The 17,317-nt window shown below is 42.6% G+C and overlaps 1 protein-coding gene across 1 annotated transcript; it reads left to right on the forward strand.

The window, feature by feature from the left end:
- The first annotated feature begins 312 nt into the window (after positions 1–312).
- On the forward strand, positions 313–1,317 carry LOC146649232 (uncharacterized). The gene is made up of 3 exons (XM_085387099.1): positions 313–448; positions 535–652; positions 784–1,317. The coding sequence occupies exons 1-3, from the start codon at positions 377–379 to the stop codon at positions 942–944; spliced, it is 351 nt and encodes a 116-aa protein (XP_085243225.1). The 5' UTR covers positions 313–376; the 3' UTR covers positions 945–1,317.
- The last annotated feature ends 16,000 nt before the right edge of the window (positions 1,318–17,317 follow it).

A 17,317-nucleotide genomic window follows, 5' to 3' on the forward strand; every position in this document is an offset into this window, starting at 1 on the left:
GAAAAAGACAGCAACACTGCTAGTAACAATACCCAAGCAGGCCAAACAAACTAATGGAGGTCGCCGTTAGTGATGGGACGTTCTGTATCGAGGCTTCGAAGCGTGTGTCGAGTAATGAGGGGGCGTTTCCGCGAAGCGCGTATCGAGGCTTGCTTCATTTATGGGAGGAGCTGAAAATGATGACGTCCGAAGCCTCGCTGCCTGGCTGTACCACGTGACTGGTTCAGGAAGCGGTTCGAACTTTGCCGCGAGATATGACAGCGATATAAACCCCTCAGACTTCATTCAAAAATGTGGGTGTTTGATGGAGAGTTGCGGTTAGTGAGAGTTTGGAGACCGTTTGGAGGTTTATGAGAGTGAGGAAAGTCAGGAGAGAATGGAGCCAGCTAAGAAGAGGAGGATGTCCTCCCCTGTGTGGGAACATTTTGATCTTATTCCTCCCAACAAGGTATGTAAATTTCTACAGAAGATGTATTTTCATGATACTGATGGTGCAATACAATTTATGTTGAGCTGTCTTGACTTTTGTACAAGGTGAAGTGTTTGCTATGTGCCAGGGAGCTGGGATATAACAACAACACCTCATCCATGCTTAGGCACTACAGAGCTTTGCATGAGAATAAGGGGGACACCGATTGTGGAGCAAGACCAGGTGAGCCATCAAATGCAATGATAATATAGGATGCAGTAATGTTACTAAATGATATAACAATATTATACAACTGTTATAAGTTACGTGTGTGATATTTATATTTGTGCTTTATCTTTATTGTCTTTCCTCAGGAGAACAATCTCAAATAGATGAAGACCTAGTTAGCATGGTGATTGAGGACTCCCAGCCATTTAGCATTGTGGAGGACAAAGGATTCAAAAGATTTGTTAAATCATTAAATCCTAGCTATGTTCTCCCCACTAAAAAGGTCATAAAAGCAGTGAAAATTTAGTTTTTACAGAATAAAATGTGAACAGGCAGTGTGTAGCTGTCCATACCTCAACGTTACAAAAGCACAACTACTGTCCACACCCCAACCACACCTCACCTCACAGTAAATGATCATTTCCATTTCAAGCATTTCCAAATAATCATTTCCCATACTGCCACTATAAATATACACAGTATACTGCCATCACTACAATATACATGTTTTACACACTCCTTTTGTTGTTGACATTTACAGGCTGTGTGCAAAATGCCACACTCTTCAAATTCATGCCAGCTATTATTTTTACGTCCAGTAGGTGTCCTGCTAGAGCAAATGAAGCTTCATGAAGCTTCACGTTGGGGTGAACCAATTGGATGAAAAGCTTCAGTGCTTCATGGGGCTTCATCTGCCCATCACTAGTCGCCGTCACTTAAGGGAAAACACCACTCAGCTAAGAACTACTCACAAAGAGCCACACACGGTGGGGCTGGTCACACACAGCAGACCTTTTCCATACCTAAACCAATCTCACACACTGACCAGCACAAAAGAACTCCACCAGAAGCCTCTCCCACACCTCCACACTGCTCTTCTCCAGCTTATATCACCTCTGAGGGTAATTGGTGGTAAACGAGGGCAGATGAGCAGCAGGTGTGTCCTAAAGGAGAAGGCAGGGGCAGAGAGAGACAAGGGGAGGGGCAAGAAAGAAGGAGGAGGAGAGGGAGAAGACAACACCACGCCCACACACTCCCACAGCCTCACAGGATGTAACACACAGTTAAAACATATTCATTATTTAGCTTCTTCAAATCATTTGTGAAGCCCCTGATGTTGTCCACTGTCTAAAACCATCCAACATTTTCCTCTGATTGGCTGCACCTCACAAACATAAGGTGTGGGCAGCAGGTAGTAATAATACTATGCTAACACTAAAACTGCAAGGGAAATATGACGTAATTTTCAATCATGAAGGTCATAAGAAAGCTAACTAATTCAGACATCGAACACCAAATTAATTAATTAATTAAAAAAGCCAATCATATTTTTGAAAAATGAGATGCAAATTATCTTTAAGAGATCAATAAGAAAAACTGTTTGTGGCTGAGCAATGAAACACTGGGAAATGAACGTCTCAGCTTGCTCTTCTTCGTCCTGTGTGAGTGTACTGTGGGGTTATACCGCCATCTGCTGGCCACTGCTTTTATTTCACAGTCCAACGCTGTTGGTGCTGAGCCCCTACATTCGAAAAACAGACGGGAATATGAGCACATTGTGTTTCGGGAAAAAGGGGGAAAAAATAAGAATGGGTGTACCACTAAAATATGCATATCTTAAAAATCCTATTTTAAAGTTTTTATGCACTGTTCAATTATTATTTTTAAATCACGAACAGATACATATTTTAGTTAAATAGCAACCAAAGTGTTGGAGCTGTTTTCTCAGTTGATTGAAAATATTTTTTCAGCCCATAAAAAGTTAAATGGGCTGAAAAACCAAACCATGGGAAGAGCAAATAGGTAAGTCATCTAGACCAGATGATTATAGATTATCTTCATAATTGCCTGTGTCTCTTTCTGGGAGTAGCTGCAGCACACCTGAGCAGGCCAGGCGCAATATATAGCATTCAGCCATGGCTGAATACTGATATGCTGACAACTGTTTATACTATTTGGGTTTCTTTATTTTATTTTATTTAAATGCAGCCTGTGTGTCATCTCCCTCTTTATATCACATACAGCTGTGTTGTGATGATACAAAATACAATATTATATAATATACAATATTAAAAGTAAATACTTGTCACGGTTTGGCAGGGCAAACTGTGGGGGTGTAGCACCTGGAGTCCCAGGCTTCTACCGTTCTACCTTTAAAAGCCGGAGAGCAGTCAAATGCTGGAAGTGGAAGATATGTATATTAGGTTGTTACCTAGGAATTCTGGAGGGAGGGGAGTGGGGGTGTGTGATTGAGGGGGTGGGGGAGCTGCTAAAAGCTGTGAACTTCCCTTCTGTGTTTCATCTTGATGCATTCTCAATCATCCAGGGAAATAAATCTCCAAAAGTCACCAACTTGGAGTGTTTCAGTTTGCCATCTTAGGGAGAAATCAACACACATGGGTGTATTTCCTTTGTTGCTGAGATTTATTGATAAAAACAGTACAAAAAACCAACCATTTGTACACATATTTACAAATAATAATAAAAAGCGAGTGAGTACATTACAACATTTTCAGCAATCACTCACAATCCTGGCATCCATCACATCCACGCCACACTTTGTTTTGTTGTAAAGGGTGACAGTGTTTGGCTTCCTTTTGGTAGTGTTATCAGTCTGAACCACGCTGTGCATGCTGCTTGACCTTCCCATTGCTCACAATTTGAATTTGTTCACACTGCAGATGAGGAGACTACTTCTCCACCGAAAAAGAGAGCTTGTTTGGGGACTGAGACAGCGAAAGATGGCACAGTGCGGCGTGAAGAATAGGTGGGGACCTGTCTCCCTTTCACCCCAATAGAAGCGTACGCTGCAGATGGAGAGCCAACGGCTAAGGCCAGGAGAAGTATCTCGAGTCGCCTTCAGAGCTTCCTGTGTTTCATCACTCTTGACATGCTTCATAGCATTCAAGAATGGACTATTCAACATGCACAGCAAACGGAGCATGTTCATTGGTTCATGGACCTCCCTGAACTAATGGCATTTATTGCAATTGTCATCTTGCGGGTGGTTTACAGGGTTCCATCTGTAAATGACTGCTGGTCAGCAAACCTGGGAAACCCACAGATAATTGGAACTATGGCACGAAACCGCTTCCAAGACATCATGCAACACCTACGCTTTGATGACAAATCCACCCGCTGTGATCGAGCAAAGACTGACAAGTTCGCTGCAATTTCCAGTGTGTGGGGATCATTTGTCACCAACTGCATCACGTGCTACAACCCTGATCTACATATCACCGTTGATGAACAGCTTTTCCCATCAAAGACTCGTTTCCTGCAGTATATTGCAAGTAAACCTGACAAGTTTGGGATCAAGTTTTGGGTGGCTTGTGACCTAAAATCCAAGTACATTTGCAATGTCTTCCCATATCTTGGCAAGGACCCCAATCGTCCCACTGGGGAGAGACTTTCTGAAAATGTAGTAATGAGGCTGATGGAATCATTCCTAGACAAGGGCAGAAATGTTACCACGGACAATTTTTTCACATCGCTTTCACTTGCGCAAAAACTTCTTAGACGGAAAACCTTCTATTGGGGTGAAAGGGAGACAGGTCCCCACCTGTTCTTCACGCCACACTGTGCCATCTTTCGCTGTCTCAGTCCCCAAACAAGCTCTCTTTTTCGGTGGAGAAGCAGTCTCCTCATCTGCAGTGTGAACAAATTCAAATTGTGAGCAATGGGAAGGTCAAGCAGCATGCACAGCGTGGTTCAGACTGATAACACTACCAAAAGGAAGCCAAACACTGTCACCCTTTACAACAAAACAAAGTGTGGCGTGGATGTGATGGATGCCAGGATTGTGAGTGATTGCTGAAAATGTTGTAATGTACTCACTCGCTTTTTATTATTATTTGTAAATATGTGTACAAATGGTTGGTTTTTTGTACTGTTTTTATCAATAAATCTCAGCAACAAAGGAAATACACCCATGTGTGTTGATTTCTCCCTAAGATGGCAAACTGAAACACTCCAAGTTGGTGACTTTTGGAGATTTATTTCCCTGGATGATTGAGAATGCATCAAGATGAAACACAAAAGGGAAGTTCACAGCTTTTAGCTCACACCCCCCCACTCCCCTCCCTCCAAAATTCCTAGGTAACAACCTAATATACATATGAATGACTAGCCAGTTTAGCTTCCACTTCCAGCATTTGACTGCTCTCCGGCTTTTAAAGGTAGAAACGCAAAATGATGGCTCCGCGGGGGTTTAAGTGGTAGGGAAGGAGGACCCAGGCGCGGAGCTCTGTGTGTTTAGTCAAAGGAGCTTGCAAAGAAAAGCGTCTGGACTTCTTTAAGTTACTTGAAGACGTTTCACCTCTCATCCGAGAAGCTTCTTCAGTTCTAAGGTCAAATGGTGGAGAGTCCCAGATATAAACCTAGTGGGAGTATCCCCCCACAAAGGGACAAAAGGACCCCCTGATGATCCTCTAATCGCCTGAGCCAAGGTGTGAAACTGGGTGTGGGTCCCAATCAGCCAGAGTTCTGTGTGCTTAGCAGTGCGTTTATTTACAGTGATGGAAAAACATGACAATAAATCCCCGTGCTCTCCCGACTCCCGTGACGTGTCCTCTTCCCAGTGCTAGTGTTTCTGTCTCCGCTTCTCCGTGATGAGCACCCCGTGCTCGCTGTCCTCTCGTCTCCCCGCTACTCCTGGGAACATAAGAGAGAGGCAGCCGTCAAACACACCATAATGCAGCAGACTTTAAACTAGGAACTGGTCGAGAGACTAACATGAAGCCACACAATAATCCCACGTCAGAGAAAGCTCCACCACACTCTCAAGTAGCTCCTCCGACGAGGCTTGATCAGCTACAGGTGTGTCACGGTCTTTAGGTGTGGCAAACCACCTCCCAGGGCCACACCCACCAGGCCTGAACATGCCTGTAAACAGTGCTTACAGAAACACCTGCATCCACACACATATATCTACAAGCAGGGAGAACGAGGGACAGCAATTCCAAAACACATATATTGTAATACTAGTTCATAACTGCTCAGGGTCCCTGGGTCGCTCAGACCCAGGAGCCTGACAATACTGCACAGACAGTGAGCTGGATTGGTGGAGGTTTTCAATCTGTGAGGGCTTTTTCTGTGTTGAGTCTTTTCTGTTTGATTCTCAGTTTGCTTTGTGTTAGTGATGGCCAAATGAAGCTTTCTGAAGCACTGAAGCTTGTATTGAAAAACGGTTCGTTACTCGAAGCTTTTCAACACAGTCCTCTCTGGTGACATCTGGTGGCCAAAAATATGAAGAGCCGCTTGAATCCACAAAATAGAACCAACTGCTTCATTAAGATTGCCCACTGTACAGAGTGGAATTCTGTCTGATATTGGGCCGCCGTTGTGTTGCTTTGAACGTGTATTTTTTGGTGGTTAAAAAAATGTGGTTTATTTGTTTAATAAATAATTTTGACCAGTAAACTCTTCTTGTTTAAACATGCACCATTGTGTGGTCTTTCTTTGCTTGTGACTTCTTGATGTTGGTAAATACAATAATTGAAAAATACCACATTACATATAATATACATATGATAATGTACAACACATTATGGAGTATGCTTCTGCTGTGAGGTCCTGCCTCCATGCACTTATGCAATTAACCGCTAGACGGGTATATATACAGTGGCGTGTCTAGAAAATTTTTGTTGGGGGGGCCAGGTAGGGGCACAGATTTGGAGAAGGGTGGCATCCCTCTTTGATAAATCTTGTGGGTCTATGACCGGGGAACACCACAAACGAGTACAGGAGACGTTTCAGTGCAACTGTAACATTCCTGACTGCCCGACAGACGGTAGCCTTGGAAACGTGCTCAGCGTCACCAATATTATACAGAAAGCTCCCGTTTGCAAAAAACCGAAGTGCAATACAAATAATATGTACAGAACTGAGAGAATGTCCGCGATGTGTCACATGAGCAATATTAGGCCTGAGGATGTTATTCAAATCAATTATAGATTGTGCTGAAAAACGGTAACGTTCACACAGGAAATCATCAGGAAATGATAAAATGTCCAAACGCGCTCTAATCACTCTCTCCCGGCGGAGAGCTCTGTGGAGAATTTGGGCTTCAACATCTACTGACACTTCTACTGACCTGAAGGAACACGCCATGTCTGACACTTCCTACAGTCAGGTTTCTGACAAAGAGGCGGAGAAGGTCAGGGTTAGTTGAAGTAAACCTGCTAGGGGGCAGGTTAGCTGTGTGTGTGTCGTCATAGTAACTCACTCAGAATTAATCTAAACTCGCTTTGTGAAACCGAAAACCCAGAGTTTTCGTTAACTCAGGGTATACTTACTCAGAGTTTGCACTAAACCGGCTTCCTGAAACAGGGCCCAGGGCCCTATTTCAGGAAGCCGGCCCAGGGCCCTATTTCAGGAAGCCGGTTTAGTGCAAACTCTGAGTAAGTATACCCTGAGCATATGCCCAGTGACTTATTTTTATTTATTTATTTTTGTAATGGCATGAACAATGAGAGGTGGTGGATTGGCCAGATGCAGGTCGATGTGTAAAAATAACTCAGTTGTTTGGTGGTGGCTATGGCGCTATGGCGGGGCTTCCACAGAGGCAACAGGTGGATGAGGGAAGGGGAGGCAGGAGGAGAGCCTCGAGGCAGCCGCCGAGTGTCAGGTGAACTGAACTTCAGGTAAGAAGTTATGACCTGCAGTCTATCTGGGTCGGATATAAACCAAGTTTAGGTGGAGTTTATTTTCGTTATGCTGACTTTTTACTGTCAGTTGCAATAACTCATACTGCGTTCTAGCCAGCTTGACAGAGTTTTTATACAGCTGGGTGGGTGCTATGATGTTACTGATAGTGAACTTTTTTTTATTCATAAGATTGAACTGAATCATTTCTTCAACAGATTTGACTCAGCCATGAGGCAGTCTGCAACATCGGCTGCAGACTCACCCACCCCCACTGCTGCTGTTCCACCTCAGACACTTCACACCTCCTCTATTCACCCTGCTCACTCCCCCCCCACCCCCAACAACAGCATCCAATACACACTCAACACAAGGCTCCAGCCTGTCTCTCTCAACCACCCAGGTTAGGAGGGAACTGAGGAGGATTAATGGCGAGAAGGCAGCGGGTCCAGATGGCATCAGCTCGAGGGTCGTCAGGTCCTGCGCGGACCAACTGTGTGGGGTGATGGAGCACCTCTTCAACCTGAGCCTGAGGTTGGGAAGAGTCCCACAGCTCTGGAAAACCTCCTGTGTTGTACCAGTGCCAAAGACTTCACGCCCCAAGGACCTCAACAGCTACAGGCCGGTGGCTCTGACATCCCACCTGATGAAGACCCTGGAGCGGTTGGTCCTGGCTCAGCTTCGGCGCCTAATAAGCTCATCACTGGACCCACTTCAGTTTGCCTACCAGCCTGGCATTGGAGCGGATGATGCCGTCATTCACCTCCTACATCGTTCCCTCGCTCACCTGGAGACCGCTGGAAGCACTGTGAGAATCATGTTCTTTGATTTCTCCAGTGCCTTCAACACCATTCTTCCCTCGGTTCTAAAGGACAAGCTGGTGAACTCTGGAGTGGACCATCACCTCACTACCTGGATCCTGGACTACCTCACCGACCGACCACAGTATGTGAGGACTCAGGGCTGTGTGTCGGACAGGGTCGTCTGCAGTATGGGGGCCCCACAGGGAACGGTTCTGGCTCCGTTCCTCTTCACCATCTACACTGCAGACTTCTCCCACAATTCCACCCAGTGCTTCCTGCAGAAGTTCTCTGATGACTCTGCAATAGTCGGCCTCATCACTGATGGGGACGACAAGGAGTACAGAGGTCTGACCCAAGACTTTGTGGACTGGTGCCAGCTGAACTACCTCCAGATCAACGCCAGTAAAACCAAGGAACTGGTGGTAGACTTCCGCAGGCACAAGCATTCTCCACTGCAACCACTGAACATCCAAGGTATGGACATTGAGGCTGTGGACAGCTACAGGTACCTTGGTGTTCATCTGAACAATAGACTGGACTGGACTCATAACTCAGACGCCCTCTACAGGAAAGGGCAGAGCAGGCTGTACCTGCTGCGGAGACTCAGGTCGTTTGGAGTGGAGGGCCCACTCCTGAAGAAATTCTATGACTCTGTTGTGGCTTCTGCTATCTTTTATGGCGTGGTCTGCTGGGGCGGCAGCATCTCTGCTGGGGACAGGAAGAGACTGAACAGGGTGATCCGAAGGGCCAGCTCTGTTCTAGGATGCCCTCTGGACCCAGTGGAGGTGGTGAGTGACAGGAGAACGGCGGCTAAGCTGTCATCCCTGATGGACAACATCTCCCACCCCATGCAGCAGACTGTGACAGCACTGAGCAGCTCCTTCAGTGGGAGACTGCGGCACCCACGGTGTGGGACGGAGAGATTTCGCAGGTCTTTCCTCCCCACTGCTGTCAGACTCCATAATAAAGACTTTAACTGATCAAACACACACATCCATACATATGCAATAATACTAAGTGCAATAATCCTTTCTGTCATCGTTGTATTTTTACTCAGTTGTATATAGTATTTGTATTTGTATTCTATTTTTATCTTATTGTATATTTATTTTATTTTATTCTACTGTATATAGTATTTTCTTTTATTCTATTCTGTACAGTTGTGTACTGTATTTATTCTTATTGTATTCAAATTTTTGCCTCATAACTTTTGCACTGTCCACTTCCTGCTGTGACAAAACAAATTTCCCACGTGTGGGACTAATAAAGGTTATCTTATCTTATCTTATCTTATCTTAGTTAGTAGACTTGCCAACGACTCCTTAAAGCTTTAAAGCTTCCTTTAGCTAGAATGGAAAAAGACACAAAGCTGGATTTATTCTGTCTTTACGCTGCACAGCTGCCTCTTCTCTCATTCTCTCCCCCTGCCTCTCCTGTTGCTACTTCAATCATGAAACTGATCAATGATCAGCTGATCGGCTTTTCTCTCTTGTTTATCGCCCACTTTGTGCCAGAAAGAGGAAACCAGCGGATGTCGCGCTAAACAACAGCAGCACGTTTAAGCTTGATCAGCTGTTGTTAGAATTTATTTAATATTAATTTCTAGTATCAGCTGATGTTGGCTGGAGCAACAGCTGTAAAGCTGCTGGTCATGATGTCGGTTTGGATATGTGGTGAGAGGGAAACATGAAGATGAAACCAGGAGATGTCCTTACTGAATCATCAGAGCTGAACAGGTGATGGAGAAACAGGTTTACCTTTTAGGTGACATGAATAAGTTGAAGTTATGAACTGTTTCTGAGAGACAAATAACACCAGGATCCTTTTTTAGGTAGCTGACAGCTGGTAACTGTGCAGGGGCGGATCTAGGAAAGTTTTGCCAGGGGGCCAGGTAGGGCATTAACAGGGAAAGGTGGGCACAAAGAAATACTTTTCTTTCTTATTCTCATTTAAAATGTCTAGCTTTTATTAAATAATTATCTAAATCTTACAACCAAAGTTTTTATCTGACGTAAAATGTATAGAAATCATACATATACCAACAAGACAGTGTGCATATGGAAAAGATATAAATAAATCTTATAAAGTTTGTATCTGTCTTGTGTGAAACTTGTATGAAAAGCATACAAGAGTAAAAACAGATATAAGATCCCTTGAAAGATTATATAATGAATCTTGTATGTTTTGGATACTAAAACAATATATGAAAGTAATGAGAAAGTGGCCACTTTCATGAGTAAATCATGTAAGTTTTTACTATTTCTTTTCCATATGGGACTGTCACAACAACAGCATTTGTTTTCATTCAAAGTCTTTATGGCTTTAATACCTGGTGGGCCGGTCTGTAGTCAAAATGCCCGATTTTCTGTCCCAGTCCAGCCCTGCAGGTTAATACTGGCAGTGTCACCATGCCAGCTGACTGTATTTCATCATCAGCCAGTGTTGCTCTTTATACATCAATATTACCAAAGTTTACCATAAGGCAGCATAGAAAGTATTTACTTGCTTTCAGGTTTTATTCAAATGTTAGTCTTTTCAGTTGTTTCCCCACTTTTTTCCTGTTTCAAAATCAAACACCAGTTTGTGAGAAGATTATCTTCTTTTTTTAACAGGCAGATAAAGTTTTACATTGGCATTGGCTAATTTGTCAATTGTTTGTTACAAATGTTCGTATTTATTCAAAAATGTTTTTGCCCAAAACATATGTGCACTATATGTCAGTAAAAATACTATGCAAATATTGCTGTCCTTGAATGCTGAGTAAACACTGACAAAGCACTGATTGTATCTCTGGTACTTTATCAACGCAGTATCTAAAAACTTTGCACCGTAGTGGTTAAAATCTCATTCTAATAAGAGTTAAAAGCGCATTCGGTTATTAGGTTTACAGGATTATTGAATTATGGTTAACGGTTGGTAGAATTTTTTTAAACTTTATCTGCCAATTACATCTGCCACCCTTCTCCAAATCTGTGCCCCTACCTGGCCCCCCCAACAAAAATTTTCTAGACACGCCACTGATTCTGTCCTCATTTTCTTTCACCGAAAAATTGTTTCCTGCAGTGCCGTCTTTTGTGCTTGGCTCTCCTACCTTTGCTAACGTGAAGCGCATAGCGCAGAAGCCGATGCTGCATTCACTTACACTCGGATATCTGAGCTTCACCGTGAAAACATAATCGGACATTTGATATTTGATTGAATTTTATTGTTTTGCCTTTGGGGTGGCACCTGGGGTGGCCAGTCTGGTTGGGGGGGTGGCCTGTGCCCCCCCAGGCCACCCCGCTGGACACGCCACTGTATCCCAGGACAGAGCCCTGCCCCACCATGAGCCTGGGTGGATACGTGGTTATTAATATAAAAGGACCAATACTGAATATGAATATTTCATGAAAATTGAATTATAATACAAATTAGTAATAAGGGTTTCTCTGCGCCCTTATCTACTCCATACTCAGCTGCGGGCAGAGAGGGTGACAGGCGAGGATGGCACTGAAGAGAAGATGCTCAGTTTCTGGAGTCTCCTGGTCCTGTCAGTATTAGTAGGATGCATCTGCTGTGTCTTCTCGTGGATGCTCACCTACCTTGACTCATTCCAGCCTGGTATGGATTTCCCAACACTGTGGACAGTGGCCCACGTCAGAGACGTTTAATATTGATTACATATGTCTGAATTGCTAACCCTAACCCTAGCTCAACAGACCACAATGCCCTGGACTGTCAGTATTATTACATGCTGTGAACATAAGTACCTTTGATCACAGTTTATGTTGTAAAAGAGAAGGAATATTGAAAAAAAGATCAACATTGTGATATTATTTGTTCCAAACTGACCAGAAACATGCTTGTCAGACTCTCACAGCAAAGGATCAGACTCACTGTGCATGACAGCTCGGGCCAATGATGTCTTTTAGATTGTCAGTTGTTTAGTGCTTCTGTACAGTTAGGGTCACGTCTCTATTTCAGAATAATTAATATGCGGAAAACACAAAGTTGATTGTCTTCCAATATTCTAGCATAATTAAAAAACTTTGACTTTGTAAGTACATATTATTAGTTCTAATGCCAGTATAAGTCTTCATAACTCCTGCTTTGAAATACTGAACTTTAAAGTTTACCTGATGAAAGAGTTTACAGTGGCACTGTCAGGATCATTCTGACTATAAGATCACTGTATTAATCTGAATCCTTCTGAAATGTGCTGTGAATGAATGCTGATGCAACTCACTGTGGGAAAGCTGTTAATAAAATGAATCTGTGACACATGCAACACGTTCACAGAGGAAGAGGACACAAAGGGAGGACACGCAGAGGCTGTGTTGAAGTCAGAAATCCAAATCTTTATTAAAAAACAGGCGGCGGTTACAAACAGGCAGACAAGCAGTCCATCAAACAGTCTACAGGGTCAAACATACAGAGAATTCAAACAGCAGTAAAAAATAACTGGACACTGAAAAACATAAAGCAATGTGTGACGCAATAGAAGGAAGCAGTGCAGTATATTCACTGAATTATCATCAATTACAAAAGAGAAAAACGACAATTTCTAAGGATTATTTTCTTAAATGCAATTAGAGTGTGGCTGGTAAAGATGGAAACATACAGAATGTAAACTGTGTGAGTTTGGTGAACTTTGTTAGTAACAAATGAGGTAAAAAAAACAACCCCAAAACATACAAAACACAGAAAGAGGCTCTCAGTATTCATTAATAATTAGAAAGAAAAATTCTGGTCGTGGATTTTTACAGTCTTAGTTCCGCTCGCTGTCATCATTATAATCATCATGATCAATGGCGAGGTCCTGAGGTGGGTGGGGCTGTCTCTGGTGATGTCACCATGAAGGAACAGCATCTGGCACGTGTTGCTGAAACATCCCAGTACGCTGGTGTAGTTTCCTCTCCAGCTGTTTGACATGTGACACTTGAACATTAAGGGGAAGAAGAAGAAACAGTGTTAGGTCAGGTGACCACATGGTTTCTAAAGTAACTGACAGGAAGTAACCAGGCCGTCAGAAATGGATGGCATGTGTTTAGAGTTACTGGAGTTGGGTAACTCTACTTACCAAAAGCAGAAGCACACAGATGAAGGATCAGATGCTGAATGTTGCAGGAACATGCTCATGTGTGGTGGTCATTCAGTGCTGCTCCGGCAGGTTAGACAGTCCAAGACTGATATGCTGCCCATCTGAGAGTTTGAAAACACACATGCAAAGATTTATTTTGTGTTACAGTCAAAGTTGGATGTTCATTTTTGTCCTTTAAAAATGTTTGTGTATTTGAAAGCACTAACATTTAAGGATGACTTGGATCGTCTCCTTTAAAGGGGAGACAAGTGTATCCACTGATCTACGTCACTTTACCTGGATGATGACTCCTCTCCCCCTCACTCAGAAACACTCCTAATATAACCAAGCAAATAAATAATATTGAAGATTTACTTACATCATTACAAAAACATCAAAAACATCTCCCTTTGATTCTATTTCTCCATTCCTGCTGAACATCAGGCAACAAATATCTCAATAAATCACAGTAAAATGTAAAGCACATGTTTTCTCTGCTTTGTCTAACCTCTGCAGAGCCTCTGTCAAGAAAAACACATCTGTAAGCATAAAACAAATATACATTTCATAAACACGTCACTGGACAAACCTCGGTCAGTTGATTTCCTCTGTGCAGTGCAGATGAGCATCAGTCAGCGAGTGACTCTGCTGGTTCTTCTGAGGAAACACCACCGTCTCTCCACACCGTCACCATCTGTGAGCACAAACTGCCGCTCTGCCAGCATGTAGGAATCTCATATCACACACAGGGGTGAAGAAACATCAGAGCTCAACTTAGGATACTTTAGATCTAAACAGATCAAAGTAGCTCTTAGTTTCAACAATCAGTGAACAGACAACCAATGATACCAAACTGATTCTGTATGAATACAATATGGTATTTTCAATACAGGTGTCAAATTAATTTATTAAAACTAATACAGATATATGTATATTTTTTTGATAAATTAGTTTGCTAAATTATAAGGATATATATATTTTTTTCATTTAACAATTGCAACTAAAAGAAATTAAATATTGAACAAAAATATATTGTCACATTCTGAGCATGCTCAGCATGCTGACAGACTTGAAGTTGCTACAGATTTTAAGAAGTGATAATTATAGGGAAGAAACTTCTCTTTTTCATCCGTTTAATCAAACATTTGATGCCTCAGCTGTCTCAGTCCTATAGCGTTCTGCAACTACAACTAACCTGAGGCTTGGATTTGGCTGCAGGTGCCCCTGTACATCCTTCTCAGCAGCACACATGTGGGTACCATTTAATCCCACTTCTTCCTGAGCTTTGCTTCACCATAAGACCAAAGGTGGCATCCTGTGTCATAGTCTTATCATCATCCAGAAGAAACATTTGAAGAAACATCATGGAGAAGAAACATTTACGCGCCTCCTGGTTTTGTTTTCTGATCCTGCGAAAAGACTGAGGACAACAAAACCCAGAGAACACGAGATACACAACATCCAACATTCAGACTCAGCAGCCTCCATAAATGAATACCACCGCGTTTGTTCAGTTATAGTAGATATAAGCATACTTCACATTACTGGGTATGAATAATAATGAGGAGGCAAACTTTGACGATGCAGAGCATGATGTCCCATCATCAGACTGTAAACAAACATCCACCAGGCTTCTTTGTTGCCAAAATTGATGATTCTCCCATCAGGGATCAGTAGCGTGTATTAACCTGTGGTACAAGCAGCAGTCACTGAAATATTACTGTTTCAGATAAGAAATCTAGCACATAAAAACCAGGGTGGGAGGGATCTCTGCAAACTGACTTACCTCTGCAAGTGTGAAGCTCAACAAAAATCTGACTCTCCAGTCACAGACAAACAAAAAATTCCAGCTGGGAGATAGAAAATGCTGTCTGGGTCCTGCTGGATGTTGCTGGTCAGAGTCCACACATTAGCAGAGTGCTTCTTGGTCCCACTGACCCATGTGGACAGCGACTGTGGAGAACTGTTCTGGAAAACAGAGAAGAGAATTAAAATAACAAAAAGCCAAACAGGATTTCCACAAAGACTCTCTTGGAATCAGCAATCAAAAAATCACTGGTTCATATTTCAATTAAATATGAACAGGTTCCTTAAATGTACGCAGTTCAGATCTGATTTAATTTAATTTCCTTCACACAGCACATTCGTCCAGGCTGACAGGTAAACATTGAATTAATCTCAGGTAACATGACTCATAGTAGAGATTCAGTAAGAAAGATTGCAGGCTCTAATATTATTACCACACAATCCAAGGACACACCAACAGCTCAGATTTCTAGAACTATTTAAACAAATGTCTTCTGAATATTCAATTCAGGTTTGCAGTGGGAGGTGTTGTGGAATTTTTTTAAATAAAGTCTGCAACACAGAAAGAGCTGTGATCAAGCTATTTATTACTGCACCAGCACACATCAAACATCACAGTTCACAGTCAGCGCTCCCGCAGAAGTTGTGCTCCTACTCCATTATGCATTCCAAGGAAGAGGGAGGAAGTTACAAACTGATCCTACCACACTTCACGTGGCTCGCTATGAAACCTAACAGATCAATGGTTATGCTGTTTTGTGGCCTTATCAGCACCTGTAAAGGGAGTTGTTTTCTCAAACTGCTGACGCTGAAGTAAGTTCATCTAGTTTTAGAAACTTTCACTGAACAGTAACAGCATCACAACTAAGCATATGCATAAGCACTTAAATACTTTAAATGAGAATAACAGAAAATTTCTATTACAGGAGCTAGAGCCTGTCCCAGTAGTCATAGGTAGAGCACACCTGGACAGGTCACCAGTCTGTCAGAGGACTAACACAGAGACAGACATCAGAGTAACAAATCTATTTAAAATTAATGTAAGTTTGCTGCAGCTGTATGTATGAACATGTGTTTCTGTGCTCACAGTCCACCTCTCAGGAACCTGCAGTTCACTTTTAGTCAACTTTAAACAGACCTCACAAAAGGCTGATGTGGCTGGATCAGTAGTCTGATTTAAGTACGATACCTTTGGCCAGGGATTAATCTGGTACATCGCTTCACTGCAGTGTTACGTATTTTCCCCACACCTGAATAAAAAAATACTGATATATACAAATAAGAGCTTCAGCTCATGCAGCCTGACTCAATCCTAAATGTTCAGCACACAGAGACACAGAGGTACCGTTTAAAGTTTAGTGTTAACCTGAGTCACTGATCATTTGCAGTATTACAGAGTCTGGCAGTCTTTGCATGATGTCCACGTCACTGTAAGTTTCTAGCTGACTCTCAGGTGTGACAGGTGTGCCAGCAGGAAAGAGTAATAATAACCTGCATCCTGAGGTTTGTCATGCAGGATTAAAGAAGCCAGGCTTTGTTCACACAGCTAGGATTGTATTTTACACTGACCCTGGGTCAGTATAAGTATCATACAGTTTAAACGAAGCACTGAAACTTGCACATATTTATTACAGATGCACTGAAGCTATATAAGTTTTGATCAGTTAGCTGGCTTGAAGCATTCAGGTGTGCCTTAACAGAATGCCATAATCTTTCCAGGAGTGGATGTCCCAGCAAATTCACTCCAAGCTCAGACCATTGAATGCTCAGATAAAATTGCAAAACTCCCAAGAGTTACATCTCAGACTCTACAGGCACATTAGAGTTCATGAGAGTATAATCAGAGAAAGGCTGAACAAATATAGCTTGTTTGGAAGGGTTGACAAGAGAAAGTGTGTTCTTTCTAAAAATAACATAACAAGACAGCTTTGTTATGGAAAATAAATATCTGAATATATTGCAAGACTTCTTGAACAATGTCCTTTGGAAAGACCGGACCGAAGTGGAGATTTGTTTGGTGAAAATTACAGCACACCTCATATCAACTTTCAAGCATGGTGGTGGAATGGTGATGATTTGAGCTTGTTTGTCAGAACCAGGATGTGGGTACTTTGCAGTCATTAAGTTGACCATAAACTCCTGTAAACCAAAGTATTCTGGAATCAAATGTGAGGCCATCTGTCTGACAGCTGAAGCTTGGCACAAACTGGGTCATGCAACAGGACCCAAACACAGCGGCATAAAAAGAATCAAAGTGCTGCAATGGCTCAGTCAAAGTTCAAATCTCAACTCGATTGAAAGGCTGTGGTGGAAACTTAAAGAGAGCTGAGCATGAATGAATACCCTCAAACTTCAATGAACTGAAGC

This window comes from Rhamphochromis longiceps, linkage group LG17 (genome assembly GCF_057381845.1).
Source record: "Rhamphochromis longiceps isolate RC_006_pf linkage group LG17, R_longiceps_female_GT1.1, whole genome shotgun sequence".
Taxonomy (NCBI): domain Eukaryota; kingdom Metazoa; phylum Chordata; class Actinopteri; order Cichliformes; family Cichlidae; genus Rhamphochromis; species Rhamphochromis longiceps.

Bases quoted from the DNA above. Each gene is read 5' to 3' on its own strand.
- LOC146649232 (XM_085387099.1), top strand. From the start codon at position 377: ATGGAGCCAGCTAAGAAGAGGAGGATGTCCTCCCCTGTGTGGGAACAT. The intron at 449-534 runs GTATGTAAATTT...CTTTTGTACAAG, and splicing joins ATCTTATTCCTCCCAACAAG to GTGAAGTGTTTGCTATGTGC. The intron at 653-783 runs GTGAGCCATCAA...GTCTTTCCTCAG, and splicing joins CGATTGTGGAGCAAGACCAG to GAGAACAATCTCAAATAGAT.